Below are 18197 nucleotides of genomic sequence, written 5' to 3'. Positions count from 1 at the left end.
TTCTGAAGAGATAGCTATACAATCCACATAGGATCAAGAAAGGTGAAAAATGTACAACAAAACAGTTGTTCCATTCCAAAATTTTCTACAGGAAAGATATCACTGCTAGGAGAAAAAAATAGAATCAGCATGAACTGGCTTAATGGGGAGACACTCATCAGAGAAAACACTGGAGGACTGTGGACATGCAGAGGCAATAGACGGTTGAGAAGAGGAACAGGACTGGGATTAGGATATGCTGGAAATAAACTGAGTTTGTTTTATAGGTTGAACTTTTTTTCACTTAGCAATAATGGAATACTGTTGGCCACGTATTTTTCTGATTACACAATATATTATCTGTGATTGAAAAAATACACCTTTTTTGTGCCTCAGAAGAATGAGGTGAACAGTTCTTCACAGAATCACAGAATGAACTAGTCTGGAAAAGACCTTTCAGATCATCAAGTCCAACCTCCTCATCAACTAAACCATGGCACTGAGTGCCACATCCATGTCTTTTTTAACACATCAAGGGATGGTAACTCCACCACCTCATTGGGCGGACGATTCCAGTGCCCAATCACTCCTTCAGTGAAGAATTTTTTTTCCTGATGTCTAACCTAAACTTCCTCTGGCACAGCTGTGGCCTCTCATTCTGTCAGCAGCTGCCTTTGAGAAGAGACCAATCCCCACCTGGCTACAAACTCCTTTCAGGCAGTTGTAGAGTGATAAGTTCACCCCTGAGCCTCCTTTTTTCCATGCTAAATAACCACAGCTCCCTCAGCCATTCTTCAAAGGGTGTATGTTCCAGGCCCTTCACCAGCCTTGTTACCCTTCTCTGAATGCATCTGAGCACCTCAACATCCTTCCTAAACTGAGGGGCCCAGAACTAGACACAGCAGAATGGAAAGAACAGAGTAAGAAACACAAACTAAAGCAACACAGAAATTTCCCATTGATGTGTATCAATTGACCAAAGAAACTCTCTTACAACTTTAAACAAGCTTTAGCAATTTTAGCAAGAAATTCCAGTTTCCTCACTTTGTGTTGCTGTTGGGGGATGCACATTTTAAACATCAGAGTTCCAGAATGCTCTTCCTTGAGGTGTCACTCACCCAAGGAAACCTTTCAGCATATATCACAAGTATACTGCAAATCTGTTTTTCATCGAACTTTTATTAGAGTATCTTCTTTTTCCCTTTTACTTACCATTGACATGTAGCAAATTTCTGTCACGTAAATAGTGACTGTCATTTTATTTCACCTTTCCTTCTCCAATTTCAGCATCTTCTTACTCTTCAAATCCCAGCAATGCTGTAATAATTTTTGCTGTTTCACATTTAACCGCACATAAAATTGTAGTGTCAACATATGAAGATCAGTCCCTGAGCCATAAACAGGATCTCTACAAGAGGATACACCTCATGTGACAGGCTTACAATGAAACTAAGCTCAAGGACTAGGAACACAAAATTTTCAAAAAATAAGAACATTTTTTCTGACCAAGTTTGAAAAGATTAATAAAATCAGCTTGTCAGCTGGCCTCCAAGATTGCCCAGTACACCATCATTTAGAGGTACTGCAAACCTTCCATACTGCTTCCCTTAAGCAGCAGTGCCCTCAACTCAACTTTTAGCAGCAGTTAATAAAAAGTTCTCTTAAAAATGTTGTTAATTGCAAAGCTTTGATTTCAAAATGAACTTCATGAACTTCTGACTTTTCACCAAAACTGGCTTAAGCACATGTCAATTAAAATATTTGCATTTAGCATATTATGCTGCATTTCTAAAGACTGTCTAGTTTAATACCAAACAAATTAGGTGGATTTATTCAATTAAATTATTTGGTGAAAGTTCAGAGGTAGCTTAACATTCAGACATTACCGATTTTATCCTTACCTTTTTGGGATTTCACTCCTTTTCCAGGTCTCTTCCAGGAAAACCGGTATTGTTTTTCGTTCCCTACAGTTTCCTGCAGTTCACAATGGCCCTTTGAAGAAGAGGTCACCAGAACTAGCTAAGAAATTTTAATCTCAAGAAATTTCTAAGGCTTTTCCAGCAACTATCAGGGCTTCACTGGTACTGTGGTCGCCCTGTACTCTTTCATTAACCATTAACCAGGCATGGCCCTATGTCAGCTTTATCAGCTGCTCTTTCTCAACACGGGGAAGCCAGAAAACGCGTGGGCTCATTCAGCCGCAATTCGCAGCCATTGTGATAGGAGGGACGTGGGATTTCTCATTTATTCACAGAGCCTTAGGAGAAATACCCAACGAGACGAGGGATGGAGCGAGCCAGCAGCCACGGCATATCCTGCCTCTGCCGAGCTTACACCGATGAGGATGTCCACGCCACAGAGATGTCTGGCGACTCACACGAGCCAGCAAGTGGGACAGTTTGGGAAACCGCAGAGCCAGAGCTCTCGGGGCAGCGGCTGCCTGGCGGCTCCCGCCTGGCGGTGCCTCAGGGGCACAGCCGGGAGAGAGAAACCCTTACGTCCACAAACCGGGACATGCCGGGGACGGGGTGAGTGCTTACGCCAGCCGTGCGCCAGCGCTGCCATTTGCAGCAGGCACCCCGCCTGAGGCACCCTGCCTCGGTTTAGAGCTGTTTTCAAGCAGTTTCACAGGAGACGAGGCCCATGGTGCCGCCATAAAACAAAGGAACACCAACCGAGGTAAAACCACGCGTCCGCGTGTAGGGCAGGCCTGTGCTCCGCGCCCTCTGCCGGCCAGGGGCAGGGGATGGGAGCCCGCCGTGCCCGCGGCCCTCCGGCCTCGCCGACCAGGCCTGGTCCAGCTGTGGGGCCGGACACAACCCGAGCTTTATGTCAGCTGGCCCGCGCTGAGCGGACTTACTCCAGGATTTAGACTTGCCAGAATCGGAGACTAGAAATCAGTAAAATTAGGTTCCATTGTCACCACTGTCGCTCCTGTTTGTCAGAGACCGTCCGCAGCTCCTCCGGGTACCTCGCAGGGCAGCAGCTGCCCGGGGCCAGCCCAGGTGAGCCCCTCACCGGAGCAGGACAGAGCTCAGCCACCCTCCAACGCTTGATTTGGGAGGCAGCAGGATCCTCCAGGGAGGGATAGAACCTGGCTGGGCACCAGCACTTGATCTCATCAATGTACATAAATGCTTCAAGGGCAGGTGTTCAAAGCATGGTGCCAGTCTTTTCAATGGTGCCCAGAGACAGGATGAGGAGCAACGGCCATGAACTAAAACATAAGTTCCACCTCAACATTAAGAAGACCTTTACACTGAGGGTGGAAAAGGCTGCCCCGAGAAGTCGTGGGGTCTCCCTTTCTGGAGACATTCAAAACCAACTGGACACGCTGATCTTGGTCGCTGTGCCACAGCAGTGAGGTTGGACTGGATGATCTCCAGAGATCCCTTCCAACCCTAACAATTCTGTGATGTACTTTTCCCATTCTCCTCCTGCCTGAACAGCAGTGGGTAGCTTGGGAGAGCCTTGACAGCTCCCTGTGCACCTCCTACACCTGGCCTGCCAACCCCAGCACAGCGTTCTCCCTCTGGCTGCACCATAGTTGTCAGCAAGAAAAATCACATGGCTTGAGCAGGTGCACGCTCCTTTCTGTTCCCCAGATATCAAAAGTGTAAGGAAAACATGTGTTTTACCCAGGAGAACACAACACATCCCTGTGCACTGCTGAACAAAAACGCTCAGAGATACCCATTTATATGCTACCTTTAGTATACTCATTTCTTGAAATGGAGTAGCACATATTCTTTGTTTAAAACTCATTTTAGAGGACACCTCAAAAATTCAGTCCCTGTCAATTATGACCCAGTTTTGAGGCTGAATGAAGCCAAACACTACTCTTGAACAACTTCAGAGGCCTGATGGACTCAATTCTGTTGTGGCAGCCCCCACACCCACAGCAAACCCTCCCAGTGGTAGGCTGGAGCAGGGGAAGGCACACAGCTGTTGCAGACCCTGGAGGCATCACTTCCTGGGGTGGGGTGGTAGGAAGCAAATTCAATACTTACATTGCTGTTTCACTAAGGGCAGCCTTAATTCAGTCAAAGGGAGCCTCCAGTTGACTGAAGAGCAGGTTTTCTTAGTCGTTCCTCAGGTCTTAAGTGCTACCTTCAGTTGCTTCTGTATGAGGCAGCCCTCATGTGGGCACATCACTGGATCAGATAAAAAGTATCTCTAGATCTTGTCTTAGTAGTGGACATGAAGATGTACTTACATATGTGCTGTCAAGTAACGATTCTTCCCCTGAAGACTGCTCCTGGCACTTGGTGACGTGATCAATGGACTTTCAGAGAAAAAGATGGTATTTTTGTAATTATTATCCATCAGCTGAGTTTTCTCTATCATGATGTGATAGAAGCCCTTTATGAATGAACCCATGTGAACTTTTGCCACATGCTATATTTTGTGGTAGTCAATGCAAGAGATTGTATTAGCAGTTTATGGAGAAATACTTCTGGTTTTCCTGTACTGGTCCTCTGCATACTTCAGGTGACTTACATATAAAAAAAAATCTCATAATCAAGTGTTTTGTTTCTGCTCAGTTGCCTATGTCTATCTATAAATCTATTATACTAGCTCACTGAACTGTTTTATTATATATTAGATTGTTCCTCTGACCCTCATGTTTCATCTTCCATTTCCACTGCATCCTAAATCTCTTTTTCTGCTGTCATTGGAGGTCCTGCTCTCTTACACTTTTAGGGAGAGTGGATGCAATCCCTTCTCAGGTACATGTGCTTCTCTGAAGCACTCTGTTTTCTAGACCAGGTCAAATGCTTGTTCCAGCAATTGATTTTAAGTATTGTGAAGTAAACTTTGTAAGGTTTCAATGACTTTCACCCTTGTTTAGCCAGCTGTTTTCACAAACCTTATTGTCTAGTGAAAAAAAAGACAAACAAGTAAGTATTCTATCCACCAATTCTATAATTACCAATTTACATTCTTTCCGAACTAGATGTGTTGTGGGGTTACTTTTCAGGAAGCTGCAATCCTCACAGCTTGCCTCGTTTCTGTATTTGCTTTTGATTCTGAGAGTGCTACAGCAGCCTGAAAAGTAGGTGTTTAAGTCACACAGAGCACATTATTATCGTGCACAAATTCAATAGCAAAGTATTATGGAGGGAATCAAATATGAAAAGGTCTAATTAATTAAATTATTTAAAAATAGGATGTGCCTAGGATTCTTTGTGGAGCAATGATATTGTACACATTCAGGACTGTGCTTAGCCATTTGCTTTAACCATCATTGTTCTTGTTGAAACTATACAACCATACTCTCACCTTCCTTTTCTTCTAACAGCAGTTGGACAAGCTTTTTTGGAGAATGGGCAGGTTGTAGAGAACACCAATTCTATTCCTGTTTCTCTCCTTGGTAATGCAAGATTCCAGTCCTAACACCTCTGGAGAATGTGTTTCAAAGGGCAAATACAATGGGAGTCTTCATGTAGAAGTGTCTTCACAAGTTTAAGGGACGAGGAGGGGAAGCTGACTCTTAGGGAGTGGTGAGCAGCACTCAGGGCATCACAGCACTGTCTTCACTGTGTTCTTAGTCACACCCAAACCACCCTTTGGAAAACAGTGCCCAAGAGTAATTTACTCACTTCCACTTCCCTCCCTGTCTCTCTTCTAAGGTCTAAGGAGTTATACCTCTAAACACAGCCAAGCTGAGCTTCAGGGCTAATAAACCAGGCTGCATTTTTGCTCAGGGCTGGCAGCTGTTTGTAATTGCACCTTCCTATTCCCCAACTGTGGCACCAGAATCTTGCAGCCAAGGGATGAAAAACACCTGATTACAGAAAAGAGTAACAAACCTGGGCAACTAACAAGTGTTGTAAGGCTGTTAATCACAGCTTAGTGTCTTGTATGAACCTGTGTTTCTTTCTAAAACATCTGCTGGTATCTGTGCAAAATGATGAGCAATTAGACCAGAATTGTCTTCGGGCTAAAGGTTTGCAATGTGTGTTACACTAATTAATTTTCAAGTCTCAGATGTGCCTAATCACAGTGTCTAATGAAAATCATACAGGTCTTGGACATAGTTGTGATTGTTGGATTTTCAAATACTAATTAAATCGTGCTTCAGGTTAAGGAAGGCTTAAGATTTACAATGCAGAAGCAACCCAAATGAAGGCAGCATGGATATTTCAGAGGAAGGTATCTTTTTTCTCCATTTGCTGACATTGTTACTGAAGATGTCAGAAAAACAATGTATGAGACACAAAGCAGTCTACAGACTGGACATTGACAAATGAGATTAAAGCATTACTAAATTAGCAATAACAAAGACCAAAACTCATCTAAAGTTCAACTTGAAGGGAAATGGCTCATCTGGTGATGTTTTACTCATCTGGTTTTGCAGGTACAGGCTGAAGCAACAATTTAGTGTTAAAGTAATCCTAATTTAAGGGTTCTTTGTATCATGATGAAAGTCCTGCAGCCACATGCTGTAAAATATGAGTCTGATAGGAATTTACTTATAGGGCCAAATGCATTTAAGCTGTTTTGCCTGTTGAACTTCATGCTAGAATGTTTTATGTGGGATCAGATGTCTGATCATGTCTGTTGTTCTGCAACTAATGTAAAAGAAGCACAAACCTATCAGGCAAGTAATTAAAACCTGTACCACAAACCCACTTCTGGTGCAGACTAATTTTGTACTGATGATGTTCTGATAGCCCAAGTACCCACTGCTAATGCCAAGGGCCAGATTTCACAGGTATCATTTTGCATCTCCCACAGAGGTGGGCATTTTGGACAAACATGCTGACATCACTACCTTGCCACGGGGCTTACTGAGATCTTCTTACCATGTTGCTTTTTTTTAATGCCATCTTCTTGTCTCTTCCAAATGCAGTATATACAATAAAGCAAGGTGGGGTTTTGGTGTTGATTTTTACTGTTTTTTGTTTTTACAGGTTTGTGTAGAATTATTGTCCGTGACTTTTAATGATTATAGTGAGAGTCAGTTTCAATGTTAGTATGTCTCCTCTAGCCAAGCAGGAAACAGACATCCTAAAACATTTTCTTTAAGCAAGCAGTCCCCTTTGTTAACTTCATGAAAATAGTAAGTTACTACATGCAGGATAGTGAATTCTAGGCACTTTAACATGCATGCCCAGATAGAAAAAACTTGAGAAATATCAAAATCCAAAGGAAGTATTCTGCCTCTATGTGCTGATGAATTAATTTCATCATGCTAACATATTAATTAACTCATCCTGTAGTGCAATATGGAGATGTCACATGGAGACATAGCATGCAGAAGCCAGAGTGCAACAGAGTTTTGAAATGGAATGCATTTGATGGCTTCTATGGATTAACAATTTGGAAACAGGAAAGGATTGTGTAAAAAAAAATAAAAGCGAAATATTCCCAACCTTCTATTTTTCTATCTGCCAGAAGAACCAATCCCTCCACCCCACTCCTCCACCCCCTTGGATTTTTTAAATAAAGATGTCTTTTGTGCAGGTTGTGCTTTTCCACCCAAATACAAGGATTAAAGGGATAAATAACTGCTTTCTGGAAGTACCATTGCAAAGTTTTCTGATCCAACAGCTATCAGGCCAATAAAGTGTTTTATGCAGAATGTGCATTTTCAATGAGTTATAACTTTATGACCTGAAAGTTGGTCATAGTATGTTATTCTGATATGATTCTAGCAGCCTTCCCACATGAATACTGTAAATATCATAGCAGAATATCCCCAGTATTTTTTGTCAAACAAAAGGAGTGAACAAGTTATTTTCTAAATAAAATGCAGCTTATCCTAACAGGAATCTTAAAGATAGAACAACCAGAATAAAGGTGTATTGGGGATTGTGTTTTCCTCTTCACCCTTCTTAAAGTTATTTAATATGACCTACCCAATTAACCTGAATTAAGGCAGGAGATACACAGTATACTGATATATCCAAAGGATGACATTCATTCCAGTGTAAAATGAATAGCATTGTATTAACGTTTATTTCTAATTACAAGAAACAGAATATCAGTCCCTTATTTGTACAAAAATACCTGAAAGATTACAATTAGGTTCACAAGCCAAAAAGCTATTTACAGTATGAAGCAAAGCATATTGAATAAAGGTTTTGTCTCTTAAGTTAATACCTTTTGCATTCCCTGAAACTTTAAACTTTATTCCATTTTACAGTCACTAAATCTTGCATTGTGACAATATAATTTATGATAAGCAAGTCTTGCCACTGGAAAGGTGCATTGATTGGTCAAACTGTCAGGTATTTAGTGCAGAAAAGATAAGACAAAACATCTAAACTGAGGCACGTGTTTCTTCAAGATTAATTAACAAATAAAAAGTTTTTTGTACTTTAACACCTATCGTAACATAACTTAACTAGTTACCTCATTACCAAAATGGTTTGGCATTTTCCTTCTAAACATATTCAAGATTGCTACATGAAATATTTATTTAGAAAATAAAATCACAGGCAAAAAGATAAAAATTCAACAGGCTCCAAAACAACCCTGAGCATCCCCTTTACATTCATGTCATTTAAATACAAAAATAAGAGTCAAATGTCCTTCAGTCCTTGGTATTCTGAGCTGGCAGCCAGCTGAATCTGTTGGAAAACTAAGGTGGCATTGACTGTTTTCCAGCAGAAAGAAGACAAAGCAGTGATCTGCTTAAGTAAGATTGTTGCCACTTTGAAGGTGGTCACTTTCTCAAAACAGCTCACTTTAGCTGGGAAGAGTACAAAATACTAAGTCAACCATCTACATACAAAAATCATGGTTCATAGTCAAACTTTTATTCTCAATTTAAATAAGATGCAAAGTTGTTGGTTTTTTTTATAAATATGAAACACTGCAAATACTATCCACCTACTGGGAAAAATGCATGGTTGTCACTAAGCTATGTAAACAGAAAAACTTAAAACTACAGCATAAATGGTCTTATTAAACTGGTAATGTAGTCAATACAAGTATCTTTTTTCTCCTAATAGGGGCCAAATAGAAGCATGCAAAGTGAAGTCAGACTTAAGTTAGCTTAATTTCAAGGTTTTAAAATACATTGTCAAAAAAGCAGGAACACTCATTTCACTATGTACAATTAAAAAAAGCAAAACAACGAAACAAAAAAGGCTTCTACTAAAAATCAAGTTTCTTCATTTTTAGTATCTAGACATTAAATGGAAAAAAATACTAAATGTGTTCTGTAAACTAAAATACAGTGTTTCTATACCATTGACATAGTTTAAGCTGATATGGACGACTCAGGCAGGTTATGGTTTGTCTTAAGCTATTCTTAACACTACATGAAGACTAGTAGGATTGGTTTTCCTTTTTTACCCTTTCAGATGGCTAGGATTTCAAACTCAGTGGCAAATATTAAGGATTAACTAGCCTGTGTAAATAATTTACCATTTTACAAATGCTCTGTTCTGCACTACACTCTGCAAGTTCCCAGGGTGGAATACTTCTCACTGTGGCTAACAGCACCGAGCACTGAGAAGTTACTTCAGTTCAGTTGCTGAAGGAATGGTTGGTTGCAACTGCAGGATCAAGGTGGGACTTGTCTGACTTTAATACTGATTTATCATCAGAAAGAGTTATTGTGTAAACATGAAATAATTCATTTAAACATTAACAATAAAGTAGTTCTGATGATAAACCAGCACCAGAGCAACATACATGCTTGTCTGCCACAGGTACCGGTGTGCAGTAGCACACATGACACAGGGATCACCAGTTACCTCAATTGATGATATTTCCAGCAGCTACTTCACAATCAAATCTGTTTCTATTCCCAGCATGTTCCTTTCACCATGTAAACTTTCATGGCCCTACAAAAAGCAGAAGGGGTTCAGTTCTTCTTATGCCCTATCCCCAGGAGAGCATTGTGTCACTGTAGCTTTACTATATCGAAAGAGCTCTTTGAAACAGTCTGAAAATTTAAGGAGCTATAAAGCTAAAAACACTGTTTTAAATTTTTTTTGTCATAATAAGACTACCTGCAGAAGAATCTTCTCACAAAAAATGGTGGTTTCAAATGCAAGTGTAGTCATTCAGTCCTACTCTATTTAGTAACAGTAAGTTTCCTCAGGAAAACAGTCAAAAGGCTGTAAAAAACAAACCACCACTCCAATAATAAAAATTTGTGCATAGAATCTAATACAGTCTCTGCATGACTGGATGCCACTAATACGCCATCAACATACTACAGCCATAATGCTACAAGTCAACAGTTTTAAGAGTACGTCTATTGGTGGTATGTTCTTTTAGAATTGTATCCTCATTGCTTCTTCAAAGACATCTGCAGATTACTGAACCTCAGGTCTCCAGAGAAGTACTGAGACATATGTGCGCACGCGCGCGCGCACACACACACACACACGCACACACACACACACACACACACACTTCTAGATTTTCTTCTAGATCCTTTTAGGCTGAAGCATTCCATACATTTTAGGGTGCGGATTAATACCCAACTCCTGCATGAATTTTAAAAGCCACATCAGCTCCTAATATAGGCTGCATACAATATCCGAAACAAAGTAGGAGTGCAAAAAAAGTGATCAATACAAAAAGTAAACACACTAGTCTTAATTGTCAAGATTATTCCAGGGCAAGAGTTCTTTTCAGAGATTTCTCTTCACACTTGTTCCTGTTAAGTGGTCCAGCCAAGATAGTTTCCAGTTTTGTTTCAGATTTACTCATTGTTTTACAGACCCTCCCCCCATTTTTGGGATGCTGGGACACTCAGCAGCAATCACTCTTAGGTGTTAGACAAACCAGCAATCTTGGTCTGTTGGCACCTGTCGAATCCATCCCTTTCAGAGTCCCAAGGTGCATAATATTTTTTTTTTTTAACCAACTTACAAATCTGCTAATTCCCCAGTGTCAACGTTCTCTTACAATTACTCTTCTATCAAATCCAGTCTTCAGTGAGGGTCAGATTTGAGGTCATAAGGCCACTCGGATGCAGTGGTGTTTGAGTTTGCAGGGCAAGACTCCTTTGTTTAGTTGATAGAATTCAACAAGCTGGATTAAATCACTGAATTTGGTGTTCCCATCATCCAGACTGAAAAATACCTGCCCATCATCTTCACACTAGGAAAACAAAACATCCTTTTTAAGTTAGGCTGCACATGAAGAGATACATGCACAGAAGAACTTAGAGAGTACCACCAGTGTGGGCACTCAGTTGGCACTTGGTTGTCCAAACAACCCAGTGCCTGTAGCTCTTTACAAAACCATGCACAGCGCTAGAGAAAACATACCTTAATCCAACTTGTAACATTTTGCTTATGAAAGTGAAAACTTGTGGGCAGAGTAATTCATAGTTGTACAGACAGCACTGACATTCATTAGATAAAACAAAAACACCTCAAAAAGATTTCTTGGCTGTTTGTAAAATTGTCAGAAACAACAGGAGAAGGTTTGGAACAATAAAAAGATCTATATAATCTTATTTTTTTCATACTTTTTTGGATCAAGATAAAAATCAAATTGTTTTCCAGCATTTCAGTGTAACGTTATTTGAAGCTCAGCATTATTGGATAACCTCCAGAATTTTTAAGAAAAAATTTTTAAAAAAAGTTATTCTATGTTTGCTTAAGTGAAAAAGGAGACAACAACCACTGTTGTTGCCGACAGTCACAGAGAACAAATTCTGTACATTTCACACTCTTGCGTAATGTAGTGACTTACACTAGTTTTCCAGCAGTGTTAGTCAACAATTTTAATCAGACAGTTGACAATTCTAAAGAGTATCTGCTTATATACTTTCTAATGGAAAAATCCTTGTTAGTTATATCAGTAATTAATAAGAGATCTCCTCAGATGTTGGCAAAAGCTTCACGGTTTAGAATTTTGAGTTTTGTTATCAGTATCAAAAATAATCTACTTACCGGCAAGATTTGAAAATGCTTTATTTTTTGATGATGGCATAATGTAAGTACAAACGCCTTTGGATTGCTTTGGCTGTCCCGGAGAAGAAATAATCTAGGAGAAAACATTTTTAAGAACAAATTGAATACCCCTATCTGTTTGTTCTTAAATAAGAAGACTACTACATAATTTTGTGCCACTGCTAAACTCTTTAGTTTTATTAAGAGGTGATCCTGTAACTGGGAATTTGCTTGCCATTATTATACCATGCCTATGCAACATTGACAGATGAAGAAACAGGAAGTAACAAGAAGTACAAGATATATGATAGTAGTTCTTCCCCTAAAAATGTACCTATGAGTCTTTTCTTAAGGTTCCCTCTAACTCAGCTCTCCATTAATGATATATACTCTCATGAAGAAAATGTTACCATTTAATTGTAGAGAAAATCTGAATTTATGTTGATGGGAAAGTAATATATGGGAATCTGTTCCCACTCTACAATATCTTGCATCAGTTCACAGAAATCCAGTGTCAGCAAAATTATCTGTAGGCTAAATGACCGCAATTGCACAGAAACAGCTCAATATTTTCTTAAAATTATTTACCAGTTAAATAGCTTCCACATTATCAAGATGGGGAAAACACACACTGATTTTTCCTCTACAACAGTCAGTATTTTTCCCTCAGCATTAGTGGAAAAAAAAATTTACATTAGGCATACAGCTACCAACATCACACACTATGCAGCTGTCACTTTTAAGTTAACCCACAAAATTGAAGTCCTACACCAAATGGACTTTATTTAACATCCATACTGGGAAGAGAAGAAAAAAAAGCTAGATAAGAAACCCTGTGTTTCCTCCCCTTGACATTTATAAACTAAGGAAGCAGATCCTCTCCATGCCACGTAAAAAACAAGAATATACCTTTGGCACAAGGATTATAGCACTACTCACTAGTGGATTTATGAGATGGCTGAGCACAGGACTTGGGCAGGCCTCTTAACTGCTGACCACTAAGCCAGGAACACACTTTTCCAAGGTGCAGTTGCAAGAACTGCTTGTAGTCTTAAGAACCCAAAAGAATTTACTGCAGCTCCTCAGAACTGTTTGAGAAATGTCAGTACCACAAAAATGCACCATCGGAACCGGAGTCAGTTTAGTAGTCAGGGACAGGCATGTTTTGCCACTCTCAAAAACCATGCATGGTATTTGAACATTCCATTGTAATCCTAGGAAGACCAGATGTGTGGAAAAGGGGCGAAAGCCTTTACAAATTAGGATCCATGTGAGGGAGAAAGACCTTACCTGCCCTGTGATTACTGCAGTTCACGCAGGTATCTCTCAATTATTTTTCATCTAGCTGTTTCAGACAATGCATGGTATTGTAAGCTGGTGGCATAAAACAAAGGTCTGCACAACTGATGCTGCAACTGTTTACTCAACCTCTGGCAAGCAACCGGCTTTCACACAAACAATGACTACCAAAAGAGATGCATCCTCAACAAGACCATCCAGAGATATCCAAGACAGCAGCATCAGTGGCTTGTATACAGTGTTGAGCCTCTTCCATGAACCAAGAGAAGACTGTTAACTTTCTACCGTCTTTGTTCAAGAACACACAAAGCAGGTAAACATAGGCAAGTTTTCCACCCTGAAAATCATGAGCACATAGATCTCAGAGCACATAGGTAACATAGCTCTTTCATCACTGCTGGTGGATCTTACTATGGCCAAACTAACCAATTTTCATACTCCACAGTGGGTAAGCTGATTAGGCACAAATTTAACACAGCATCAAACACATGAACACATTTATGAAGACCTCAAGAAGGATGGGCCACCAGATTCCTAAGGCAACAAGACAAAATGAGCCCAGGATTATAACATGAGAAAACCAGAAACTCAGAAAGTCAGCAGGGCTCCTTTGCTTTTTCAGCTTCTTTTCTGTTGGACCTGCTTAGCTTTCTGTTGGACCCCTATCCAGCCTTAGCCTATACAAAACACCCCAAAAATAAGCAAATACTGCTTGATAAATATATATATATATATATATATATATATATATATATATGCATGACCAATTTCTACTTCCCTAATGTATTTTCATCTTCAGAAAAATAAATGTTGCTTCTGAGTAAGAAAATGCTGAAGATAGGTTTGAACTTCACTTTCTCCTGTAAAGCCAACATTGATGTTTCTACCTTAACCCTGAGAGCAATGAAGAAAGTGAACCAAAGGCAACCATGCCTTTCCTATCCTACAAATCAACAAGGCTGAATGCAGTTCAAGCAACTTCCCTTCAATAAACATAACTCCATATAAATAAGGAAAACAGAGATGCTCAGAAGATACTTAAATCTCAACCACAGACATTTTAGAGAGGGCTGAAACAGGTACTTCAATTTCTTTGCTCTAGAACAGAAATAGTGAGCAAGCACCATTAGCTGCTCTGATTCATGCAGAAGAGCATGGATGGCTCATCATAAATTTGTTGGCAAGTGGTTAGATACAGCTTTGCCTGAAAAATACGTCCTCAATGGAGATTACAAGAATTAACTATTTTCAAATCCTAACACAGTCTAAAACTTGACTGCCTCTGTTGGAAAGAAAGAAAGAAAGACACTTAAGTGTATTCCTAAAATTATACTTTTCAAATTAAAAGTTAGGATCCACCCATAAAAACACACACTCTGACTTTTTAGAAGCCAGGCAGGTTTTAAGGGGACTACTTGACAATCAGGTTACTCAGAAGTGGTCACAAACCTGTAAACCATTACAGCAGACGTTGTGCTCTTGTCTATAAAGCTTACTGTCAGATCATAAACACTGAGCAACAAGAATACCTACCCATCTACAAGCCCTTGTTGCTTAATAATCCTGTGAGATTCTTCTCTAGAGATTCTGCCATGAAACCAGTGCTGTGTCCTATGAATAACTGGAGGAGAGAGGAAAAAGAGGGAGAGGATGGTTAAAAACAGTTACACATGCAATAATTTTTTCCACATGCTAATTATTTAAACATTTTAAAAGTGGGTATAGTTCTCTTACAGAATATAAAGTATCTTCTATCAACCTATATAAGAAAGAATCAGTATCAAAAAATGCATCTACTTAATATACCAAGCAGAGAGGCATTATCTACATATATTTTCTGATTTGCAGATATACAGTTAGGTAAGCAAGAGAAGTCTCTTATAATACTGCCTTCTCATAGCTTCTCAAACATACTGGTACTAACAATACTTACAACTCAATGTATAAGCTAATGAGTTAGAAACAAGTCCCTCTAAATCTCAAATAAAGAAATGCACTTTAGATGGTGCTTTCAAGAGTCAAGTTAGTCCCCAATAATTTTATTTTTATTGTTTTGTTTTTCAAATGGTATTTTAAAATTCTGTTAACAGAATAGCAAGAGAAAATAGCTGCATTTCCTCAAAGAAGTTTAGGATATTAATATGTAATTTCCTGCTGTTTAAATAAATTTAAAGTCTCAAAGAAATGTTGAGGATTTGCATATTTTATGTTTTTCAGTTATTATGGAACAAATTCTGTTTTGAAAACTTTCATTTCTAATCTTTGAAGATTAAAAGATCACTCATTAAATTTCCTTGTCCAAAATGGCAAATTAACTGCTGGATTCTTTTAAATGGAAACATTCATAGTGTGTCTATTTTTACAAAATACAAGTTTCAAAATATTAGTCCTAAAGAAAAGCTTGAGTGGGCCATCAAAGGAAAACAAGTTCCTTCTACAGTGTCAATATGGGTAGGAATGTTAATGACATAGAAGCTACTGATAAGGATTGCACTTGACATCAAGGCATTCGTACTACATGGTTGCACTCTGTGTCTGTATGAAATCTACCTTTTCTTTATCCACAGAGGCCTCTGATACTATGGTGACAAACCATCAGAATTTACCTGTACTCAGTGTGGAGGGATGGAGTGGACTTTGGCTACCCAAGATGTTCATTCTTGTGCTACGTTTCTATAGAGAAAATGAATTACCGTTAAATCCACACTAACACCTCAGGAGAAGAGAATTAGTGCACATGCAATATAGATTTAATTTACAGGAAACCGGGGGCTGGGCAGATTTAATGCAAGGATGAGAAAAAGAAATGCAACTTTGAAGGGGGCTAATCTACAAGCAGCAGCTCATTTCAGTTGGCTTAAAACACAAGCCAGATGTTAATGACGAAAGCTCAGTATCTTAAAAAAAAAAAAAAGGAAAAAAAAAGACAGAAAAAAAAAAGAAAATACTTATATGTTTCTGCTCAGGCAAAACACCGGGCACTCAGTAAATCAAGCAGTATTTCCCTCCCATACTTAAAGCACCAGCTAATGCTTCAGTAATGACTCCTTTTCCCTAAAAGACGAGCATGTGGGAAAACTTGTACTGCAGCTATCTGTCCACAAGACACTATAAACAAGTTACATCAGTTTTCATTGCAAGAGGTCCTGCCTCTTGTATATTCTGCAATTAAACTTACTGGGAGCAAGCCATTAGTCAGAGCCCCAGCCTCTTCCATGTGGGGAAGCATTTAATTTGACATATTCCTCCTCAGAGACTGGTTTTGCAAACTGGCAGTAAAGTTCTGGTGGGTCTGCTTTCCCCCTCAACTTTCCTCTGGACACTAGGGGGACAGAGAAGCAGTGGTAGAAGGTTGTTGTGAATGTGACAGTTTTGCTAAAGATGGATATTGACTTTCAGATCTGCATGCTTGCAGCGTGATTGCTTCAGGTCGGAGCTAAGCTATACTGTGACCAGCACTGCACTAAAATCATAGCACACTCTGTGTTTTGGCTCTCAATAGACACTTACTGATTGCAAAAATAGAAAAGAAGAGAAGATAGCTACCCTCCAAGCATGTCCTTCTTCCAAGGCAGCACTCCGGGCTTCAGCAGGATTTTCAATAACTCTTCCTATTTGCCCCGAAAAATCCATTGCTACTAGTGAGTTTTCAGATACACTTCTCTGAAAAGGAATTTTCACTTGTTTCAAAAAACAGGGAAAGGAAAAACCAGCTTGATAGTTTCATTTCAAACTGTTTTGGTTTCAGAAGACTGTCCAAAATCCTCCTTCAACACCACAGAAAATACATATTATTTTTTTCCCCTTTCAAAAGTTTCACAGACACAAAAATAGATGGCTTTTCTTTTTTGACCATAGGGGAGGGAGAAGATTCAAAGGCTCAAAATAAAATCTATTTGCTCAAGTTGCCCACTTGCCCTATTACTATATTCCAGTAATTTTCAGGGCCCGTTGGGATGCAAATACAGGCTCTTCCCTTTTAGGTAGTTAACAGTCAGCTCTTGGCCCAACATATTTTAGGAAAGCTATGTGTCAGTTTTGCCAGACCTAAGCTGGCTTCTGCAGAGACAGCCAGATGTCTCTGAGCTGTACATCTCAAAGAGCGTGACGTAGCCAAGATTCTTCAATCATGTGGATCATGTAAGCCTAAGATAATGGAGAACCAACCATGGAAAATGTACTCATGCAAAACATGAACTTTACATCAATTTGCTACACAATGCTGAATTTACATTTCTTAGCAAAAAAAATTCCACTTTTAAAATGCAAAAGCAAATGTATGTATCATTTCCAACATCATACATCAGTGAGGTAAAGTTCATCACTTACTACTGGAGTGGAAAAGTGTGGAAGCATGGCTTTTCGCTGCTGGGGAATTCTATAATTCTGATACAGTAGCATTCCATACTGCCAACAGAAACACAAGAACATTATTATTCAAATATATGCCCTAGGAAACAAATTGTAGTGATTTCATAATACCACTTACACTGATGCAAGTGCCACCAGTTTCTTATTTTCCTTATCAGAAGCTCTCCCAAAGCCATTTGCATTGAGTAATAATGATAGGCAGGTGGCAATAAAAGAGTAAATATGCACAAAAAGTTTTATTAAAAAAATAAAAACTTGAGTGATATACACAGGTTTTTTCCACTCTCAGCTACCACCATGTTTTCCTTGTAGAACACAAGCTTTCAGTCGAGATCAGAACACACATATTAATTCCCTTCTTTTTACCTTCTAGAACTTAAAAAAATTCTACACAAAACATTCAAACTCAGTTTTCATAATGATAAAAAATAAGAACCTTTCTAATTCACTAGCTCTTTCAATACATTTCACTATCAGTTGGTACTTTTCTCATCCTTAAAAAATTAAGGTGATTGAATTCCAATCAAGCCCTTGGTTGAACATGATGAATTTTAGCAACACTAGTAGTTAGGATGGTAGGTAAAAACCTCCTCAGTGCCTTCCCTAGGGGCACAGTGCTGAAGCAGAGCAACATTGCTTACTGAATGTTCTAACTGAAACAGTTTATACAATTTT

The 18197-nt window shown here is 39.2% G+C and overlaps 2 protein-coding genes across 12 annotated transcripts in view; both read right to left on the bottom strand.

Moving 5' to 3' along the window:
- The window catches only part of DDC (dopa decarboxylase), a 73148-nt gene extending 71098 nt beyond the window's left edge, over positions 1–2050 (bottom strand). For all 4 annotated transcript variants that reach the window (XM_088059000.1, XM_014256829.2, XM_014256830.2 and 1 more), the window contains exon 1: positions 1881–2050. The gene's annotated coding sequence lies outside the window, so the exon portion shown is untranslated. The remainder of the gene's footprint in view (positions 1–1880) is intronic.
- Positions 2051–7916: 5866 nt separating this feature from the next.
- Positions 7917–18197, bottom strand: part of GRB10 (growth factor receptor bound protein 10) — a 149488-nt gene continuing 139207 nt past the window's right edge. For 3 of the 8 annotated variants that reach the window (XM_088054797.1, XM_005527831.3, XM_088054806.1), the window contains 6 exons: positions 17481–17558; positions 16698–16814; positions 15758–15824; positions 14685–14772; positions 11853–11946; positions 7917–11052 (listed from right to left, as the gene is read on the bottom strand). In XM_088054797.1, coding sequence (XP_087910923.1) covers positions 10906–11052; positions 11853–11946; positions 14685–14772; positions 15758–15824; positions 16698–16814; positions 17481–17558 — 591 coding nt within the window. In that variant the 3' untranslated portion in view covers positions 7917–10905. Of the gene's footprint in view, positions 11053–11852; positions 11947–14684; positions 14773–15757; positions 15825–16329; positions 16474–16697; positions 16815–17480; positions 17559–18197 lie in introns of those variants that run through there. The other 5 variants (XR_015772462.1, XR_015772461.1, XR_015772459.1 and 2 more) reach the window with 5 other exon arrangements.

The sequence above is a fragment of the Pseudopodoces humilis genome, chromosome 1, assembly GCF_049639895.1.
Source record: "Pseudopodoces humilis isolate 2021_Gansu_Grassland_sample_001 chromosome 1, ASM4963989v1, whole genome shotgun sequence".
NCBI classification, from domain to species: Eukaryota; Metazoa; Chordata; class Aves; order Passeriformes; family Paridae; genus Pseudopodoces; species Pseudopodoces humilis.
Note: the sequence above shows the minus strand (reverse complement) of the source record. Positions and strands in the feature narration are given on the sequence as shown.